Source organism: Panthera tigris, chromosome B4 (assembly GCF_018350195.1).
Source record: "Panthera tigris isolate Pti1 chromosome B4, P.tigris_Pti1_mat1.1, whole genome shotgun sequence".
Classification (NCBI taxonomy): Eukaryota; Metazoa; Chordata; class Mammalia; order Carnivora; family Felidae; genus Panthera; species Panthera tigris.
In genome coordinates, this window is record NC_056666.1 from 31,973,405 (window position 1) to 31,995,767 (window position 22,363).

Below are 22,363 nucleotides of genomic sequence, written 5' to 3' on the forward strand. Positions count from 1 at the left end.
CCATTAGATTTGTATATAACATCTTCTGCATATAGCAGTCTGTATGAAGTTGATCATCACTTAAGTTTGAACCCATTCTTTACTTTCCCTGTTATGTTTTAGGTATATGGTGTATACTTTACATCCTTTTGTGAATCCCTTGATTGATTTTTATAAATATACTTAATTTACTGCTTTTTGTGCTGCCATTTTTTAATTTAATTTAATTTAATTTTTATTTTTTTATTTTTTTTTTTACTTTTGCTTATGGTCTTTCTTTTCCATTCAAAACAATCCCCTTAGTCCCCTTTAACATTTCTTGGAGGGCTGGTTTAGTGGTCATGAATTCCTTTAACTTCTGTTTGTCTGGGAAACTCATTATCTCTCCCTCTATTCTGAATGATAGTCTTGCTGGATGGAGTATTCTTGGCTGCAGGTTGTTTCCTTTCAGCACTTTGATTATATCATGCCACTCCCTTCTGGCCTGCAGAATTTCTGCTAAAAAGTCTACTGATAGCCTAATGGGGTTTCCCTATATGTAGCAGTCTTTGTTCTCTTGTTACTTTTCACATTCTCTCTTTATTACTACTTTTTGCCATTTTAATTACTGTGTCTTGGTCTAGATCTCTGAGTTGATTTTGCTGAGGGCTCTCTATGCCTCCTGGATCTGGATTTCTGTTTCCGTCCCCAGATTCAAGAAGTTTTCAGCTATTATTTCTTCAAATAAATTTTCTGCCCTCTTTTTCTCTCTCTTCTCTTTCTGGGATCTGTATAATGCAGTGTTATTATGCTTGATGTTGTCACTGAATTCCCCATACCTATTTTCATTTTTTTGTTATTTTTTCTCTCCTGTTCAGCTTGATTACTTTCCATTACTCTGTCCTCTTGTTGCTCATCAGTTCTACTTTCTCTAGTCTACTATTTGTTCCATCTTGTGTATTTTCAATTTCAGTTACTGAGTTTTTCATTTCTGATTGGGTTTTTTTTTATGTTTTCTCTCTCTTTGTTGAGGGTTTCACTGAAGTCCTGCATGCTTTTCTGAAGTCCAGTGAGTATCTTTATGACCATTATTTTCAATTTTCTATCATGCTTATTATCTGTTTTCTTTGGGTCTCTTGATGTGATTTTGTCCTGGTCTTTCATTTGGGACGTATTCTTCTGTCTCCTCATTTTGTCTCTCTGTGTCTGTTTCTATGTATTAGGAAAGTACATCTACATTTCCTGCTGTTGAAAATAGTGGCCTTTTGAAGAAGAGGTCCTGTAGTGCCCTGAAGTGCAATGTCCTCTGTCACCAGAATCTGGCATTTCAGGGGTATCTCCCATGTGTGTTTTGTGTGCCCTGCTGTTGTGGCTAAGCCGCTTTTGCCTTCAGTCTAGTTGTCTACAATGGCTCTCTTTGCCTGTTTTGGGAAGGCTTAGTCCCTATGTTGTTAGTGGGCTAGTCTGGGACTGCCTTGGGCTTGAGTTGAGTCAGACTAAACATTTGCCAGAGATGTAGTAGCACCGAACAGCAGTGGGCTTTCCCTGTTTTGTTGCCAGAGACATTTTCGTTGGTGGAGGGGGGGAACCTGCAGTCATACCAGATGTCTGCCCTCAGCCCACTCCTGGGGCCACAGTCGAACTGGTATGTGTGACTATCTTCCCTGTTCCTGGGTCAGCAGTCACTTTGGGGTTGTGCTAGTCCTGGTTGGGGCTCTTTGCATACTGCCAGAACTCATTAGAGAGGACAAGACGGCAGGAGAACACAGGTGCAGATAACCATTGTTAGCAAGGTTTGTGCTGGTCCGCTAAGGTAAGGGACCTAAGCCTCGGGGACTGAGGCCTGCCAGGTTGGAGAGGGTAGATTTGCAGAAGCACCTGGGCTCAGGACATGCAGTATTAGCAAGGTTTGCTTGGGTCTGTTGTGGGAGGACATCTGGAGCAGAGGCCTGGCTGGAGGTGGCATGTCTGCAGGAGAATGTGGAAGTGTGGGGCACACAGTGAGCAAGTTAGGTGGAGAATGTTTGCAATGTGCGGTTCCAGCAGGTGTCCATGTGTTTATGCTGGGGAGCACGGGAGGGAAATGCCCCCCTCCTCAGCTCCTTTGTTCCTGGAGAAGTCTCCCAAGGATCTCTGCCCTCCGGACATGCTTGAGGTTAGTAAACAAATCTTCCACCCCTATGCCCCAGGCATTTTTCAGACTGCAATTATTATGCTGTTATTTTCCATGGGGCTGTTTACTGTGCTGTTTAAAGGGCAGGGACTCAGTTTCCTTTCACTCCTCTGCTCTCCCAGAGCTGAACCCACTGATTTTGAAGGTGGTGTTAAACCCCACTGATTGTAAGAACTTGCAAAATTCAGCCCCTCTTGTTTTCAAAGCCCAGTGTTACTGGGGTTTGTCTTCCCCTGTGAGTTCCGCCTGCAAGCTCCCTGGTGTGAGGTTCTGTTTCTCTCCCCTCTCTATGCCCATGTGCCCCTCCCTCCTGGGGACAGTCCTACAAGTCCATTTGTCTCCCAACCGCATCTCTGCCCTTGCTATCCTCTTGATGTGTCCTCTTGTCTACATTTAGCTGTTGAGAGTTTGGTCTGCCAGTCTTCAGGTTGTTTTCTGGGTTATTTATGCTGATGTGGGTGTTAACCTAGTTGTATCCGTGGGAGGAGGTTAGCTTAGGGTCCTCCTACCCCATCTTCCTTGGGAGTTCTAGATTAACTCTTTAAAATAGGATTGGAATAATTTCAGTATCATCAAGATTTTGGTATATATGTATTTGTATTTGCTTTTTATTCCTCCCCCATGCCTTTGAACAGTTTTATTGTGTGTGATCAACTGAATACTCTGTAACTCTAATTGCTCACTAACCTATATTTTCTAGAGACTCCTTAGGATAGTCCTCATGAATTTAAATCTGAAAATTTAATTGAGCAAGAATGTCCTATTAGCAATGAATAGTCTAGGAATATTGTTTAGGAAAAATCAATTATTATTTTACTTGGCAGAGAATTAAAATACCCAGCTGGGAGTTTAGTAAAGAAATTGCAGCTGACCCTTGAATATGGCCTTACTGACAAGTTCTGCTAAATTGCATGCTATTAAGTGGAGCTTATTATGAATGCCTCATCTCCTAACATAACAACCTGCTTCCCTTGGTAATGGAGTGTATTGTAATATCTAATTCCTTTAGTTAGACCTAACGGAAGATCAGACATGGAATGATATTTTTTAGGTTCTTTTTTAGCATTAAATTTATTTTTGGAGAATTTGTATTTCAACCAAGTTCCTTTTTTTTTCCCCCCTAAATTTTTATTTAAATTCTAGTTAGTTAACATATAGTTAGCATATATTGGTTCCAGGAGTAGAATTTAGTGATTCATCACTTACATATTAACACCCAGTGCTCATCAATAACAAGTGCCCTCCCTTTTTTTTTTAGTTTGTTTTTGAGAGAGCACAAGTGGGGAAGGGGCAGAGAGAGAGGAAGACAGAATCCGAAGCACGCTGCAGGCTCTGAGCTGACAAGTGCCCTCTTTAATAAGTATCATGCATTTCAGCCCACCCCCTCACCTCCCTCCATCAACCCTCAATTTGTTTTCTATTGTTAAGAGTCTCTTATGGTTTGCTTCCTTCTCTTTTTTTTTTCCACTTCCCCTATGTTCATTTGTTTTGTTTCTTAAATTCCACATATAGGTGAAATCCTATGGTATTTTCTTCCTCTGACTTATTTCGCTTAGCATAATACCCTCTAGTTGTATCCAGGTTGTTGCAAATGGCAAAATTTCATTCTTTTTGATGGCTGAGTAGTAGATTGTATATACAGACCACATCTTTATCCATTCATCAGTCAACAGACATTTGGGCTCTGGGGTGCATGTACCCCTTTCAGTCTGTATTTTTGTATCCTTTCGGTAAATACCTAGTAGTGTAGTTGCTGGGTTGTAGGGTAGTTCTATTTTTAAGTTTTTGAGGAACCTCCATACTGTTTTCCAGAGTGGCTATAGCAGTTTGCATTCCCACCAGCAATGTAACAGGGTTCCCCTTTCTCCTTAGCATTAAATATTATCTTAAATATCATCTAGCATGCTTATTAATGTCTACCAACTATGGTATAAAGTAAGTAAGAAGAAAATTGAGTGGCCACCCATTTGCATTGAGCTAGTGAGAATCTGTTTCAGTGGGGAGCTGGGAGAGATTTGCTTACTTTATCTATGGACAGGAGTAGAGTCTTAGGGTGTAGGGTGAATGTTGTTTCACAACCTCCTTTTTCTCATGCTTTAAAAATCTGGAAGCTTAGTTAGGTCCAGTCTTAGTTTTCTGCTCTTAGTTCACTTTTATTACACATTTTATGATTCTACTTTTTAATTCTTTTGAGTATAGTTGACACACTATGTTACATTAGTTTCAGGTGTACATCATAGTGATTTGACAAGTTTATACATTATGCTATGCCCACTGCAAGTGTAGCTCCTCTTGATGGAAAATGAAAAGAGTTAGTTGTCAGATTGTGACCCCCACAATCTGGGGTCCCAAGGACAGACAGAATCTGGCTGAAATTCTGCTTGACCTGGCCTCGATCTTTACCTGAAGAATTAATTTTCACACAAATAAAAGTCACGATCTAAACATTAGCTCACTCATTTTGTTCATTTAATATAATCAATGCCATTAAAAACTAAAATCTTCAAAAATTGAAAAGATCATTGAGCTCTATTCAATCACCTACTTGTTTTCACCAGTAGTTGTCACAGCCAAATGCTATGTCATGCTACTGTTCAGTGAGAGAGATTTGGAAGCTCCCACAAAGGTCCATAGGATTCAGTTAGCATGCCATGTTTTGTGACTTCCTGGGGCTTACTTGAAAGCCTTTTTCACTTTCTGCACTTGGCACAGTAGAGTGGACCCTGTCTCTCTGGGGCTGTGTCCTCTGAACTTCCTTGTTCACCACTGCACCTGTCTTACAAACCAAGCACTCAGTTTTACCTTTAAGTCCACTCTGCCTTCATAAATACAGTTCCCTTTCTTGTGATTATTCTCTTCCCTAAATCTCCTACACTAAAATGTACCCTCCTATTGCTTTATTCCAGAGCCAAAGCTCTTCTGTAGATGCTATTCCTTATTTGTTCTGCAGGATGATGTGTCTGTTAAACAAGCAGCCTGAGGTCACACCCTGTCCGAGCATTGTGCTAGATTCTGGGCACACAGTGGGAATGAGATGCAGTCCTTGTCCTCTGGGAATTTGTGGCTTACTAGGTGGAGAGACTGGTGAGGCAACTACATATGCTATACTGAGAAAAACACAGCAATGGGAGTGAATGGGAGGGTCACCCAAACTAATTTGGGGTAAGTCAAAGTAGACTTGACCTGTCATGGTTTCCTATTTTATTACTTTCAGTACATTTAGGACTGGACTTCTTCTTAACAGTTTATTGGCTATTTTGTCTTTGGGATTTGAAATATGTTAGTAATTTCGTGTCATGATTTTGTCTTTTAGTATAGTGCCCCTGATCTGTTCTGAGGAATACCTGGTATCTGAGATGACCCATAAGAATCTAGGTTTTTAAGATATAAAAAATTATTTTTTCATTAATAAAGCCCTAAAAACAGAACAGTAACCTTTCTAAAGCAAAAGAACCATTGTTCATCTACTTACTCATTCAGCAAACATTCGAGTGCCCGCCACCACCCCATCTTGGCAAAACCCCTATTTCAGTGGAAGAGAAAACATTCTGAACCCTCCTCCAAACTTCCCAGACAATTGACCAATACAAACTGGCAAAAGAAGCCATGACTTCTGCTGCTTTGGAGGAAGCATATGACTCTCCTCTGCCTGTGATTTAGGGATCAAGAGAACCACGGGAGACTCTGTGGAGGAGCTGCAAGCTGATGGTCTGACTTTTCTTTTTTTCTTTTTTTGTTTTTTTTTAAACATTTTTTTTTTTAATTTTTTTTAACGTTTATTTATTTTTGAGACAGAGAGAGACAGAGCATGAATGGGGGAGGGTCAGAGAGAGGGAGACACAGAATTTGAAACAGGCTCCGGGCTCTGAGCTGTCAGCACAGGGGCCCGATGCGGGGCTCGAACTCACGGACCGCGAGATCGTGACCTGAGCCGAAGTCGGCGCTCAACCGACTGAGCCACCCAGGCGCCCCGGTCTGACTTTTCTTAATCGGCCTGGAGTTTGGCTTCCATTAAGGATCATTCCTTCCTCTTTCCCTCCCTTCTTCTCTTTCTCCCCTCTCCTTCTCTCGCCCTCTTTCCCTCTCTCTCCCTACTCTCCCTCCTGTTTCACCCCTTCGCCTCCCCTGCCCCTCTCCACCCACACGGGCACTGCCTGAAGTGTTTTCACATCTTTAATTTTATTTTTCACTGTGAAAGGGACCACTTCCGTTTCTTTCTTTGACACCTGTGTAATATTGTAAGCCTAATTCAGCACTTAGAGACACCTAGGTTTGCCTTGTAGCTTCTTCTTCAAAGTATACACATCTTAAGCACAGAACATTGTAGATTTTACTTCTTTGCTGCTCCTTCACCCTCTCCAGATGTTAAAACAGGAGGGGCTCTTAAGGCTCTGACCTGGCCCTTTTTTTTCCTCTCTCCTAAGCTGTATCCCCAGGTCATCGTATCCATGCTTAATTCTGTTTTGTGTGTCACAGACACTCGCATTTCTTATCTGAATGCTGTTTCCTTTGAACTTCACAAAGGCGGGTGCAATTCCTGCATGGATGGCATCCTCTGGGGTGTCTCAGACATAAAACGTCCACCTGTAACTGCCTTTCCCCCACGAGGGCTCCCCATCTCAGGAAGCCTCGGAGTCTCCTACAGCAGCCCCACCTGCTTGGTTATTGGGGTCACTGGACTCTGGGATAGGACTGTCGGCTTCACTGCCATGTCCCCAGTGAAAAAAGCCAGAACAAAAAGACAAGTATTGAATGATTCCTAGAGTAGTCAGATTCATGGAGACAAAGTAGAATGGTGGTTGCCAAAGGCTGGGGGGAGGGGGAACAGGGAGTTGTTTAGTAGGTAGAGTTTTAATTTAGGATGGTGAAAAAGCTCTGGAAATATAGATTGCTGGTGATTTTACAACAGTTTGAATGTACTTAGTGCTACAGTACTGTACACTTAAAAATGCTTAAGTGGTAAATTTTATGTATATTTTAGCACAATAATAAAAAATAGGTCTATCAACATTGTATTTAGATCTACACTTGCCTCAAAATAAAAAGTTTACATATAGAAACATAAGTTTGTTCCATTTACATTGTTTGTTGAAATTTATATTGTTTTTGTTGAATTTGTATTGATATCATAGCTGATAGAGTAAGAAATTAACCTGTGGTACCTGGAATTTGCTCCTACCTTAGAGTCTTTTAAGATACAGCTACATCCACACTGTTCAATTACAGCATGTGTTTGTTTTACATTAGACTAGCTGAGCTCTTTGACTCTTTAAAAATAAGTATGATCAGATGATAAAAATTTGTTTAAAGGCTGGTGAAACAGAGTCCGTTTTAGAATTTATGTGTGCTAGCAGGTAGGACAAAACAGCTCAAGTCCTTTACTTCTGGCATTTTCATGTCTTCCCAGGTATACCTTGAAAGACTTTTAACATACGCAGAGATAGACATCTGTCCGGCCAACTGGAAGCGGATTGTTCTAGGGGCGATCCTTTTGGCCTCCAAGGTTTGGGATGACCAGGCTGTGTGGAATGTGGATTACTGCCAGATCCTGAAAGACATTACGGTGGAGGACATGTGAGTGTGTGTATTGGGGTTGGGGAGTGAGGCACAGTTTGGGTAGGAACCACATACCTTCTGAATAGTCTGTATGGTATGGAGTGAATGAATTTGACTAAATGTCTCTTGTGAGTGGGCACAACAAGGACACACTTGTGGAATATTACATGCAAAAACCTGTACTCCACTTCATTGGGGATCATGAGCAGGCACTGGTTACACTTTTTGATTTTGTAAAACTAATTTCTGAAACTATATTTATATTCTAGGCAAACATTCCTTTACCTTAATTTTAGAAGGTGTAGACTAGGGCGCTTGGATCGACTTCGACTCAGGTCATGATCTCATGGCTGATGAGTTTGAGCCCTACGGTGAGCTTCTGCTATCAGCGTAGAGCCTGCTTTGGATAGTCTGTCTCCCTCTCTGCCCCTCCCCCACCCTCTCTCTCAAAAATAAAATTTAAAATAATTAATTAAATAAATAAATAAATAAGACCGGTGTTGACTAATGCCGTAAGCAGTCTGTGATGGATTTTGTTCTGGCTCTGTATCTCACTGCAGACCACCAATAACAGTGCTCCATACCAACAGCCTAACCCAAAAAGCAGAAGAGCTAAAATACTATCTGTTTCTGTTTAGTTTCAGAGAGAATTTGCAAGTTCAGTTGCTTAAAATCAACATTTTGTTCATGAGCCCTTTCATGTGTCTCATTTGGGCTGCATTTCTCTTCCAGCTGGTCTCAGAGCCCCAGCTCAGTGAAGTGTCACAAGCTTTGAGGGTGGGGGGCATCCACTCCCACAGCTCTCAGGGCAGCCTTAGGATTTCCCAGATGATTCAGTCCACAGATTGAGGTGAGGATTGTTAACAGGAGACCTGCAGGCCTATAATCTGGGATTTCTGGGATCTGGGAATACAGGAAATAGATTTAAAGCCTCTTAGAGGAGAAAGGAGCTGTTCTGTAAAACAATCAGGATGAACTGTTTACAGTTCCTTATGGTTTTTAGGCATTTCTGACACTATTCTTGCTGAAAGTCTTCTCATGTTCCTCCAGCTTCCTTGAGAAAGCTTTAGGCTGGAGGAGGTTCCCAGCTGTGTCAGTCCACCTCCATTCCCTAGACCCAATAATCCTGGAGATGCGGAACCCTCACGGTTCCATTGTGGGGGTGTCATGTGGACACATCACCACTAGCGCCCTTCTTGCCTCTGGTTACTGATTTGATGGCACCTCATTTTTGTGGTACCCTGTGAAGCACACTTGTTTATATTCGTAGGTCTTTTGTTGCAGAGCTTATTTCTGCTATAGACCTAAAAACTCCTTCCTGTGTCTCTAATTCTTTCTTATAAAAAGTAAGAAAAGTCTAAATAAGTTTTTGATAGTAAGGAAAATTAAAGTCTTGATTATATTTCAATGTGTAAACAGCTACTAAAATAATTGTTATTCAGACCACAAAGGAGGGTGCAAGGTGGTAAGAAGTGCTGACTTGTTTCCTTTATTGGGAGTTACTCTCTCAACTTCTTGACATCATTTGACACTGGATTGTGTGCTGCGGGAATGACATCATGGTTGTCATTTTCTTGTTTGTGCTGATGATGTATGTATGAGGGAGGAAAAATTTTCCCTTCTTCCCTTGTTAGGTTGTTTGGTCTGATAATTAAATTGATGTAAGACAAATAAACAGGAGGAAAACACATTCCATTTTGCACATATGGGAGCCCCATAAAAATATGGGACTCACAGGCAGTCAGGCAAGTGAGACTTGTATGCCATCCTGAGCTAAGGAATGGGATAAGGGCCTAGGGCCTCAATGGGGAGGAGGGCAGTTCACAGGAAGATAAAAAGAGCAGATGCTTGGTAATCACATGTTTGCCCCGCCATGGCCATGCAGGCTTTTCCTTTCAGGACAGTGAGCCTCAGTAAGGGCTGGTGGTGGCCTGCCTTTCTCTCCCAGAGCAGAGGAGTGGGAAAGGAGGAGCCAAAAGGAGAACCCACACACTTGGTGTGTTCTTGGGGAAGTCACTTTAAAGAATGAGAAATGAAAGATACAGGTCTAGAAATCTGTTCCCTAATGCAGTTGTATTTTTAGGCGTACTCGGAACGCTTTGTGTGTTGTAAGGGAGCACATACGCCAGCATGAAGACCAGCGCTCCTTGGAGCGCTGCAACAGATACCCAGTGTTATGGGCCGAATTGTGTTCTGTCAAAATCCTGTGTTGAAGTTAACCCCCAGGACTCAGAATGTATCTGTATTGGAGAGAAGGTCATTCAAGAGGTAATTAAGTTAAATGGGATCATTAGGGTGGGTCAGACAGCATAGGCAGAAGGACAGCCATGTGAGGACACAGAGAGAAGATGACCATCTGCAAGCAAGAGAGAGGCTTTAGAAGAAACCAACCTTGCCATCACCTTGACCTTGGCCTTCTAGCCCCCAGAACTGTGAGGGAATGAATTTCTGTTGTTTAAGTCCCCCAGTCTATGGTATTTTATTATGGCAGCCCCAGTAGATTGGTACAGATTTTGATACTGGGAAGTCGGGTGCTGCTGTAATAAATACCTAAGATGCTGAACTGGCTTTGCAACTGGGCAATGGGTAGAAGCTACAAGAGTTCTGAGGCACATGTTAGAAAATCCCTAGATTACCCTGAAGAGATTGTTAGTAGCAATATGGTTGTTAAAGGTGGTTGTGATGAGGACTCAGGAAGAGGAGAGCTTTAGAGGAAGCCTCTCTCACCTTAGAGTATACATGTATGACCACCAACAGAATGCGGAATGTTGCTAGAAATACAAATGCAAAAGGTGCTTCTGAAGTGAGGTATCAGACAGAAATGAGAAGCATGCTATTGGACACTGGGCTAAGGGTAATACTTGTTATAAAGTGGCAGAGAACTTGGCCAAGTTGTGTTCTAGTGTTTGTGGAGAGTAGAACATTCAAGGAACAAATTTGAATATTTAGCTGAGGAGATTTTTTAAAGTTTATTTTATTTTTAATTTTTTATTTTGAGAGAGAAGAGCACAAGTGGGGCAGGGAGGGAGGGAGAGAAGAAAGAGAGAGAGAGAGAGAATGAATCTCACGTGGGCTCCACACCATCAGTGCAGAGCCCAACGTGGGGCTCCATCCCACGAACCCCAAGACCATGACCTGAGCTGAAATCAAGAATTGGACACTTAACTGACTTAGCCACCAAGGTGCCCCTAGCTGAGGAGATTTTTAAGCAGAATGTTAAAGGTGCTTCCTGGTTTCTCCTTGCTGCTTGTAATAAAAGCTGAGGAGAGAGAAATTGAAGAAGGAATTTTTAGGTAAGAAGGGACCAGATGTTGAAGATTTGGAAAAATTCAAATTTTCTAATCTCTGCCTATCCCTTTTGCAAAAAATGAGAAAGTGTGCTCTGGAGAGAAGAGTAAGGGTATGGCTGGACACTGTTTGCCAAAGAGATTACAAGAGTGGCTCAGGGATCAGATCAACCATCTCAGCAGACATGTTGCCAGCTTACACTAAAGTGAACAGAGACAGGACAAAATGAAGGAAGGCTCTCAGACTTCTGGGATTCTACCAGATGGACCAACAGAGCTCTCCTGCTGTGAAGTGTTAGTCTTCAAAAAAGGGGAAAAATGACCCTGAAGGCAGTTTGGAAACTGGCAGGGCTGCCTTTGCCACCATAGGCACAGCAGGTACAGGTCTGGGGACACGGAGGCTGCCTTCTCCTGGCCAGAGGAGGTGGGGCTGCTGCCACCTCAACAGGCTGGGTGATAGAGCATCAGCTGAAGATTATTCTCAAGCCTTAAGATCTAATGCATTTGCCCTGCTAGATTTCAGACTTGCTTGAGACCCAAAACCCCTTTCTACTTTTTAATTTCTCCCTTTTGTAATGGGAATGCCTGTGCAACCATTGTACTTTGGAAGCAGATACTTGTCTGGTTTCACAGGTGCAAACCTGGAGAGGAATTTTGCCTCAAGATGAATCATACCTCCAGCCTCACCCATGTCTGATTTAGATGAGATTTTGGACTTGGAGTTGATGCTGGAAGGGGTTAAGACTTTTGGACTTTTGGGATTGGGTGAATGTATTCTGCACGTGAGGTGGACCAGAAGGGTTGAGGGCCTTCTCTCTCGAATGCATATGTGAAGGCCTAACCTCTAGTACCTCAACATGTAACCATATTTGGAGATAAAGTGTTTAAAGAATTAATTAAGTCAGAATGAGGTCATTAGAATGGACCTTAATCCAATATGATGTGCCCTCTAAGAGATTAGACAGTCTTGCGCTATTTTGTTATAGCAGCCTTAGCAAACAAATACATCCAGTAAACATTATTGAAATAAGGAATGAAATCCAATGTGGTCAAGAAGCCATTCGGAGGTGTGTGTTGCTGAACAAGCTTGTAGAGATAGGAGCTTTAAGTGATTTTGTAGCATCTATACAGAATTGTAGATTTACTGTTGGGACTTTTTAAAATGAGTGCTTGATTTCAGTCTTTTCCAGGAAATCTCTATGAGCTTGGGGAGAAAATGGCTTCTAAGTACCCCTGTCTGTGGAGAAGGAGCATTGTGGGATATCACTGGAAGCTAAGAGCTATGGCACTTCGCAATGTGTCAGTGTTATGTCAGTAGCTAGTATTCATTTCCTGGTAGAGGCAATCTGAGCTTTCCTTTGGAGCTCCTTAGCAGGAAGAGGATCCACAAGTTGCAGATGGAAAGCTTTATAAAATGTGTTGTACTTCCAGGCATCCTTCTGTCTCCCTCTGTACCCTTCTCTCGGTTGCTGGCCTTGCCTGTGTTCTAGCATCCTGATGTGACCTTTCTGTGCACAGGTTCATTTCCAGCCAAAGAATCATCTAACAGTAAGGAACGTGACTAGGAGCCCCTTTCAAGGGACAGTGGGGTTCTGGCTTGGAAGGCAGCTGACCGTGTGGGCAAGTGGCTGGGAATGTACGTTGAAGAACATTGTAAGACAAGTAACCCTGAAACTTGTGGGTAGAACACTCAGGGCCACCAACATCAGACTTCAGGCTCAGGCTGATGTTGTGCAGCAAGACAGGGCCATGGGCCAGTAGGTCTCTTTCTCTCTTGTTAACAGTAAGTGGTCACACCGTTGTAGGTCAACATTGAGCACTTGATGACAACTGCTGTGGATGGGAAAGAGGATGATGAACTTTGATAGGCAAAAATGCTGTCAAAAAAATTACACTTTGGGTTGTTTTGTTTTTGTTTTGCAATAACCTAGTAAGAGTCATTTTCATATGTAAACGAAGGAATCTCAAGGAGAAGCCAAGAGACTTGTCTTAGTGCTGCAGAGCAGATAGAGGAGCAGAGCAAATCCTCAAAACCTCCATAGGTGTAGGGTACCTGGTCTTTAGTTTTTGGTTTTAATTGTGATAAAATATACATGACGTAGAATTCACTGCTTTAACATTTTTAAGTGTGTAGTTCTGTGGCATTAAGTACATTCACATTGTTGTACAACCATCACCAACTAGAAACTCTGGTAATGGATACAGAAACTGTATAAAATAGTAAGTTCCCATTTCACCCTCCCCCACGGCCTGGCAGCCGTCATGCTGCCTTGTCTCTATAAATTTCACTACTCTAGATACTTCATTTAAGTAGAATCACACAGTATTCCTCTTTTTGTGACTGGCTTATTTCACCTAGCATAATATCCTCAAGATTCATCTACATAGTAGCACATATTGGAATTTCCTTCTTTTTTAAAGTTGAAAACATTCTAGTCTGTGTACATACAGTATTTATCCATTCATCCATCAGTAGACTTGGACACTTGCACTGCTTCTACCTCTTGGCTGTTGTGAATACTGCCATGAACACAGGGTGCAAATATCTCCTTGAGTCCCTGCATTCAGTTCTTTTGGCAGGTATATAGCCAGAAGTGGGATTGCTAGACTGTGGGTGGCTGGTTTCTAAAGTGAACCCGTTTTTTTAGAAAAGCGGACAGATGATAAATGTAGAGATGATCAAAACAACTCTCCTTACTCTGTTTTAGAAGCCCCTTTGTAAGTTGCTAAATTGTGTGAATTCAGGGTTTCTTTACAGTTTTGATCTAATATAACATATTTCTGAATATATGTTTTGTGAATTGACTTGAGTTTATTTCTTGTAAAATTTTACAGCAGAACTATTTTCTCATGATTATTTATTTGAGGGCAGTAAATCCATCAAGCCCATTCTTTCTGTGTCACTGTTAGTATTTTTTTTTAAGTTTATTTATTTATTTTGGGGGAGAGAGTGAGCACGTGTGAGCAGGGAAGGGGCAGAGAAAGAGGGAAACAGAATCCCAAGCAGGCTCCATGCTCTCAGCACAGAGTCGGATGCTTAACTGACTGAGCCACCCAAGCGCCCCACTGTTATTATTATGACTTATCACATAGAAAGTTGTTGCATGTCCCTGTAAGATGTACTACTACAGTTTGGAAGTTCAGATTTGAGGAATTATTTTTATTTTCTAAATCTTGCCTTAGCACAACAGCTGTAAAGCCCATATTTCCCTCAGAACTTAAAAAAAAAAAAACATCCAAGAAAAGCCTGAAGAAAGGCTGTTCTTTTTTCCCAAGGAACCTTGGAGAGAATGCCATCTTGTCCAAAAAAAGATTCCTCTTGACTCTAATCAGAGTGTATACCCTCAACAAGAATCATTGCTATCTATATACCATTTGGGGCAGGGTTAACAGACTAGCTTTCTTACAGAATTAAAAAGACAAGATTTTCTTAGCATCAGGAGAGTAAGAGCTGCAGTGGTACCTTTGGCCACCAGACGGCAGTCTGTCCCCAGGCAGCTCCCACCATCCCCCAGGAAAGCTCCTTCAAGCCCATTTGTTTTGGCACTTCTGGCCTTAGCAGTATTTTTGGCTCTCTTGTTTTATTAAAATCTTAGCTAAGTTCCGATATTTCACAGGATGATCTTTGTTACATCTCACTTAAGGGAGGCATAAATAAAAGTTATTTGAAGTAAAAATTATCCCAAATAAGTCAGTAATTTAGACTCTTGAAAAGAATAAAATTTAGCACAATGTGCACATTTGGAGCTCACCACCTTCACTGGACTGTCTAGAAACATAATGCAGTTATGCTGTTTCTCTGATGAAAAGATCTGAATGTGACTTTTCCATGTTCCCATCTGAAGCCCTCAGACCTTCACTAGCAACTTGCTGACATTTCTTAACTCATTTTCCCAGTACCTTTCATCTCTAAAGCCGCCTGCCCTTGCTCAAATCCTGGCCTTCCTTCCCTGTCACCTCAGTGCTCCTGGCCCCTGTTGTCACAGCAGCATGAGACTGGGACAGAGTCCCCCTCAGTCTCTGATGGCTTAGTGAGGTGACACCAGGAACAAACTGGGACTAGGGTACACTGTGGGGACAGGATGGTGCTACGTTAGTTTGAGATTGCAGAAAATCAGGTGTCTGTATATACAGGAGCCAGAATTGGGTGGCTTGGCGTTCGGTGGAGTCAGCGGAGGTGGGGTCAGGGCTTAGGACCGGGGAGACCTGGCACTCGGGACAGGGTTGGTTCATCAGCCTTCAGCTTCAGTCACAGGAGATGGTGATCAGGTATCCTGTCCCCCACTCCCTGCCAGAAATACCCTGCCCCCACCCTTCTTCCTCTCCACCAGAGCTCTGCATTTCCCAAACTCAGTTCATCTGTTACTTCTGTGGAAGCCTTCCTCTGTCTCTCCACCCAGGCTGAGCTTGGTCTGTCCCATTCAGTAACATGAATTATTGAGCACTAATTGTCAGGCATTGTGCTAGGGGCCAGGTATGTAAACTCCGATGTCACAGTTTCTGTCTCTGAGGAGACAGGTAGAGGAGGCTGAGTTAAGGTGACACTTGGAGTGAAGTGTGATGGACAGAAATAGAGGGCTGTGTAGTGTACTTGGGAGCACAGGGTGCGACGCTGAAACTGTGTGCCCAACCCAGGACCAGTGCTCAACAGACAGATCCATCACCAAGGACTTTTCTCCTTCCAGATAGTAACTAGCAATAAATGAACCTGATCTAAAAGATAATTGATATGGGAAAGTTCTCCATATAGATGTTTTATCATTTATTCTGACTTCCCATCATTCATTTTCACCCAACTATATAGATGGGTGAGCCAGATGGATCTTAATACCTGTGACCAATGCCTGTAGGTGAGTAGGTCTAGAAGCGTGGGCCGGGACCAGCTGCATCAGCATCTTGTGGGAGCTTGTTAGAAAGGCACATTCTCATACCCGCCGAGCCAGAGGATGGGGTGGACTCTGCAGTCTGTGTTAAGCCCTCCACATGACCGGATGCATGCTCAGGTTTGGGAACTGCTGCCTTCGTTGTTCTGGGTTGGGAAGTCCCCTTTTTTGCAAGTCCAGGGCTGTGATTCACTCTCCCGCCCCCTGCTTTGCGGAAGAAAGCCCCTACAGCAGCTCCTCCACTGTTCCCAGGAGGCAAGGAAGAGCCACTGAGGAAAGGTAGGCCTCTAGGCTAACAGTGACTTTCCCGTGGGCTCCTGTCTCAGGCCCTCACCAGACTTCACTTGACAGCTCTTGACTGCTTCATCTGCCCCTTATGTGATGGTTCATGCTGAGATTTGCAGCCAGAGCCCGCTGTGTGTGTGTTGGGTCTCAATGAAATGAATCACCCTGAAGCACTTCCTAGTGATCATCCCAGTTAATCAGGCCTCATCCTTCTGGGCACTTGATCATTCGGCTTTTAATACCAGTTTAGTGGTTAAGCTGCAACTCTGGTGTCCAACCAGGCAATTAATTAGATATCTTTTCTCCCTTGGAGGTTGCAATTTTCTGGAGTCTGGTCTCCAGCGGCTTGCCTTGGCGGGCCACGCAGCATGGTATGGCAGCTAAACATGTGCTGTTTTGTCTTTGCTTTGCAGGAATGAGCTAGAACGACAGTTTCTTGAATTGCTCCAGTTCAACATCAATGTTCCTTCCAGTGTTTATGCCAAGTATTATTTTGATCTTCGTTCTCTGGCAGAAGCAAACAACCTGAGCTTTCCCTTGGAGCCCCTGAGCAGGGAGAGGGCTCATAAGCTTGAGGTAAGATGCTTCAACATACTGGGGTTTTATGCACTATTGCAGATGCATCATCTTGGTACCATGGAAAGTGTGAAGTCACAATGCTAATTTTTCCCACTATGTGTTGTTGTAAAATAAGGACAAGTTACCCTCGATTTAGATTTGGTCAATTCATTTAGTTGATTATAATTCATACTATCATATTTTTAATAACCTTCTTAATACCAGTTTTTATTTAATGTACATTGATTCTATTCTTGAAATCTTAAAAAAAGAGACCCAATTCTTAAAAAAATAAAGTCACAAAAAAAGTATTTCTTGACATGCACTCTTATTAGGAAAAAGATACCAGGTGGCCCTAATGATTGGGAATCCCAAAAGGTTTGATTCTACTTTTTATTTTTTATTTTTTCAAAATATTTTCTCCATAGCCCAGTGAGAGCTGGGGCCAGCATCATTGGTATTGGTCTGGATTTAGGGCCTTCACGGTTAAGCAGTATGACTTTTGTAGCTCAGCTTCATATTTGCACCAACCTCTTCCCATCTGACTATTTGATTGGATGGAAAGTAGTGGGGTGATAAGAAGGACCACTGGTGAAGCGCCTCCCTCCAGAGAGGGGGGCTGAGGCCCTCTGTAACTTCGTCCTCAAGCACTGTTGTGTCTTATTCCGTAGAACCTTTGATCAAAGCAATGGATGGTATAATCATGTCCCAAGCTTGGTGACACCCAAGAGGTCTGTGCTGCCTGCCCCATTGTCCAGTCTGAGTGAAACGTTATCCCCTATTCAGTACAGGATCAGGGTGGCCAGAGTGGTCTAACAGGTTTAGCTATGAACAAAACAAAGTGTAGAGGTAGTGGGGAAGAGATCATTATGGATTGCAAACTTAACAAAACAAAAATTTTAACTAAAATTGTAAAAGGTAAATAATATGCTAATCCCCAGAAGAAACATAGTAAAACTATGGAAACAACTGAATGCGGAGCACTGCATTTAAAATAAAAAGCCAGTGAGGTTTTCAGAACTCTGCACCTGCTGTAATTGTGTACAAGCCATTAGGATGCAACTTCTCGTTTAAGTCTTCTTCCATTTCTCTTGAGCAAGAAATGGAAAACCTTTCCTCTGAAGGATATGCTGCAAGGCAAATGTTGTCAGACTTTCACGAGCACACATATGAAATAGAATTTGATTTCACGGTGCCTAGGAGCCGTTTCAGCCTGGACAGCAGGCTCTGGAAGCCCTAGTGCCCAGTGGCTCCTCTCATGCCAAGGAGAGGAGCCACTGGTCTGTGGTTCTCTGAGGGACAGTATCTTGTGTTGCACGTCAGCCAAGTCGTGGACACACAGGCTGAGACTGGAGCAGTCGGTGCCTGCTGTTAACTCCAGCAGGTTATCCAGTTGGGAAGAGGGAGCACTCGCCTGCTCCTGGGGCCAAATGCTCCATGGGCCCGCTGGGCAGAGGAAGTCAGTAGTCCAGACAAGACTCTCTTCTCCCAAGAATCGGAGCTTCCTAAGATGCAGGCCTTCCCTCCTTTGTAGGGCTGGACAAGGCACCATCTGGAAAAGCAGTTGGCATGCCTTTGAAATAATTTTTAAGGAAGGAGATTTCATTATTTTCCAGACTCCAGCATCCCTGTTAGTCCATCTGGTTAGCAAGCCTGAATCCCGTCATGGAAAGCGAGGAGGAGTGAGACATATTAGAAGTTGCTGTTACCTGAAGTTCTGTGCCTGCTCAGATGAACCGCCAAATGGCTGACTTGACATGTTAGTTGCAGGGTAGAGTGTAGAAATAAGAGCACACCAGGAACCAAGACAAATGCAAAGTGGTCTTTTCATTAGCCTGGTCACTTCTCTTTGAAATAAATTAGTATCTCTGAATGCATGTAGGAGATGGGATTAAAGCAAAGAGCTTGCATAATGAAATCTAGAATAAGATAGTACATTGCAAATTCATTATTATGGTGTAACATTCAGACCCATGTACTGTTTGTAAGCTAAGAAACAACAGATGGTAATCTCAAAATGTTTAAATAAATGAAAATTATTTACTTTCAAAAATCATTGCTCTAATGTCTGTAAAGAATCTGATTTTGTCTTTAAGTATGTCACCTATATTATGTATATGAAATATATTTCACATGAGGAATTCTCAGTGCTATAGCCCATCTCCTGCCCTCATTCATCTGTCATTTGGAGGAAGATATCCTCAGCTCCCGTCTCTCCCCTCCGGTCCATTCCTCCTGCTGCCACTGGAGTTGCTGTTCTAAAGTGGACTTGGTGGGTTTTGGAAACTAAACGAGAATCAGTTTATTTTGGAGAATAAACAAGAATAAACACAGTACCCTGTGTTTCCAATACTTTGATCATTCCCTGTTATGTGCATGCCTCTGTTATATGCATATCTCGATTGGAACTCACACATCCATTTGACACATATTTACACATACTCACTTAGGGTCTTCTGATACTCGACACTGGTTACCAGGCACCATCAAGAACAAAACTAACAGAACCTGCCCTTTTGGAGTTTATATTCTGCTGGCAGGACACGGACAGTAAACAGTAAACATAATAAACTGGCTAGTATGTTAGAAGGGGAGTAAAATAGAAGAAAGGTGGGGAGTTGCTGTGGTCAGTGGCCTCACTGAGTGGGCCGTGTTTGCATGAGGACTTTAGCGTGGGACGTCTTAGCCTGGCAGAAACCTCCAGGCTGAGGGAAGAGATGCTGCAAAACCTGCAGCTGGGAGCAAGCTCAGGCTTAGGTGATGGGGGTTGAGGGGGCCACAGAACAGGGTGGGTGAGGCCAGGAGGGAGTATGGGAGAGGAGATCGCAGAGCTAGCTAACGGGAAAGCAGGGAGAGCAGCTGGAAGGATTATTGTTGTCCTTCCTGTGAGAGCCGTGATGATGTGGTCAGGGTCGGCTGCTTCTGTGCCTTTGTCCCTTGATGGTGACCCCTTGGCAGTGGGTACTGTGTCTGTTTCCCTGGACCCTGCATCATTCTTGGCCTGTTGCTTGAATTGTATACAAGTTAAAAGACTTGATGTTTGCATCATCGGGAATGAAGTCAGCTCCACCCCTGGGTCGTTCTGACAGAAGGGAAGGTGAATGTGACTAGGACAAGACATCTGGGGTGGTGTGAGCTGGCTCAGCCTTTGTCATCACCGTGCCCTTGACCCACACCCAGCAGCAACCCTGAAAAAGCCACGACCGGGCTCTGAGCCCCAGGGAAGATCTAGCCTTGCTCTTGGCTGAGGCCTTCCCCTCCAGAGTCTCACTGTCCTCATCAAGAAAGGGAGGACAGTGTGGATTGTGCTTTCATTCCATGCTGCTCCGGGCCCCTCCTGGTCCCCTTCTTCATCAGTCATGTAGAGTTGACTCAGACATCTGGTCATCTGTGCAGACTCAGTCTCCAATAAATGACTACTGTCAAGTACTGAGCTCTGTTCCCAGCATGGCCCATCATGAAGCCCTGATGCGTTATGACAGCCTCGCAAGGGGGGTGCTCAAAACAGGAACATACCCGGGGTCACACCCCCTTAAGCTTGCCCCCCAGGCCACACTATCCTGTAATTTTTTCACATTTTGAGATGATTTTCTCAACTAGACTGTAAGCACTTTGGAGACAGGGCCTGTGTCTGCACTTCTGTAATAGCCCCCACTGTGCCGGGCACAGATCAGGGCCACAGGGTGTGAACTCTGCAGGGCAGGACCTGCTGTTGGTGTTTTTCCTGACTGTCCTCCATGCGCAGCAGTGGTTGGGGGTGTGGAGGGAGTGAGGGGCTGGCACTGAGGGGACAGTGGCGCCTGCTCTGGAGCCCTCCCTGACCTGACTTATCTCTCTTCTGCCCCTCAGGCCATCTCGCGCCTCTGCGAGGACAAGTACAAAGACCTGAGAAGACCCACGAGGAAGCGGTCAGCAAGTGCTGACAATCTGACTCTGCCGAGGTGGTCCCCCGCCATCATCTCCTAACCGTGGGGGTCCCCATTGGAGGCTGTACCATCCCTCAGTTTCTCCTTTAGTTTGAGAAAAGATAGACTTGGGGTGGTTTTGTTTTTGTTTTCCTTTCCTTTTCTTTTTTTAATTCATAGCTCTGTCAGGCTGCCTTGATGACTGCCTCCAGGCTGCGTGGCCCACACGCAGCAAGGCCTCGAGGGAAGTGAAATCAGTATTCCGGAAATCCTGTTTCATGCCTTTCCCATCATCATTAACAGCACTTCCCTCATGGAGGAAAAGGACTCTCATCCTGGAGAAGGAGAAAAAGGGAAAGGGAAGTCGTGTAGAGGCAGGGAAAGGGTTAAATGGCTCAGCCATTTCTTAAGTCCCCGTCTGGTCAGTAGATGAATATGATGAAAAAACACAACAGTAGGTAACAAAGTTGGATGTGCATTAAAGACAAGAGTGCTGCGTTTATCACCTCCATTTGGATCAGTATGTTCTGTAAGACTTCTTGCATTCCTTCTAGCTGCTTTTTTGGGATTTGGGGGATTTTTGTTTGTTTTTATTCTGTTTTGGTTTTGGTCCCACAGAGCAGAGAATATAGTTTGTACCCATCATGGCACAGACATCCAAATAAATAGTATTGGTTGTTTCTCTCTGCACTATTCCTGTGAGCTGTCTTCTGAGCTTTCTTCCTCACAAGTGGGATGCGCTTGTTTCATTTCTGTACACCTTTATTATATACAGTTTTTCTCCAACGGTGGCAAAATTAACTTGACTGTAGTGCTGAACCAAAAGTATCCCTTTCCCTTCTTATTTCCTCACCCCAAGAAAATTCTAGATCACATGGGTGCTTGTGCCTTCCAATTTTCTTGCAGTTTTTTTTTTTCCTATCTGACCTGAAGTCGTAGTTACAAATCAGTCAGACTTTGTGAACTGAAGGAAACAATGTGCAGCAGAGGGTATTCTCTGGTTGAAGTTTTTTCCAGAGTGCTAGGTGTTTGCTTGAAGTTACTGAGTAGGAGCCATTTCTGTGTACCCCCTGCCCAGTTCATTCCTCTACTTCCATGTCCATTGTTGCAAGCAATATTCTTCTCAATTTTTATATGTTTACTTTAAATCAAAGTTAGTCTATTTGTATAAAGTTTTTTAAAAATCTAAAATTAAAAAAAAAAACAAGGGTGAGGGGTTATTCAGCGGGAAGATCAATGAAGGGCAAAATGTTAACTATTAACCGAGGTATTTTTCACAGGATGATTGAATAAAAAAACTCAACTTGCATTTTCATTGTGGGTGCTTAGAGAAGTTATACAAAATTCAAACTGTGAAGGTTTATGCTTCATTAATTATGACCGTACTTTTTTGTTTTCTGACTATCCCTAATTTCCTTATGGGCTAGATAAGAATCTTTTATATCAAGTAAAATAAAAAGGTTAATGATAGAATATCAGAGTAAATTTGATATTAAGTCTAAGAATCTGAGTCAATGAAGCATATACTGCTTTGGGGTTTTGCGTATTTCCCTGGGTCACAATGACAGGTTTCTAAGTTTTTTCCCATTTCAAGTTTCTGCGAGGCAAATGGCAGCAGATACTCTGTGTTTCACCTTTCTCCTCTGTGAACTTGGAAAACTTTGGAATCCTATTCGTCTTGGGTACCCTAAGGTCATGTGCACAGACAGGCCTACTCCTGATGGAACGTACTTTGGAGATGGAGGGGATTCAGAAAGT

At 43.1% G+C, this 22,363-nt stretch overlaps 1 protein-coding gene across 4 annotated transcripts in view; it reads left to right on the plus strand.

Annotated features, from left to right (window-relative positions):
* Nucleotides 1-22,078, plus strand: part of CCNY (cyclin Y) — a 313,729-nt gene extending 291,651 nt beyond the window's left edge. For all 4 annotated transcript variants that reach the window (XM_042991456.1, XM_042991455.1, XM_042991457.1 and 1 more), the window contains 3 exons: nt 7,539-7,705; nt 16,556-16,718; nt 20,550-22,078. In XM_042991456.1, coding sequence (XP_042847390.1) covers nt 7,539-7,705; nt 16,556-16,718; nt 20,550-20,666 — 447 coding nt within the window. In that variant the 3' untranslated portion in view covers nt 20,667-22,078. The remainder of the gene's footprint in view (nt 1-7,538; nt 7,706-16,555; nt 16,719-20,549) is intronic.
* Nucleotides 22,079-22,363: the final 285 nt, after the last annotated feature.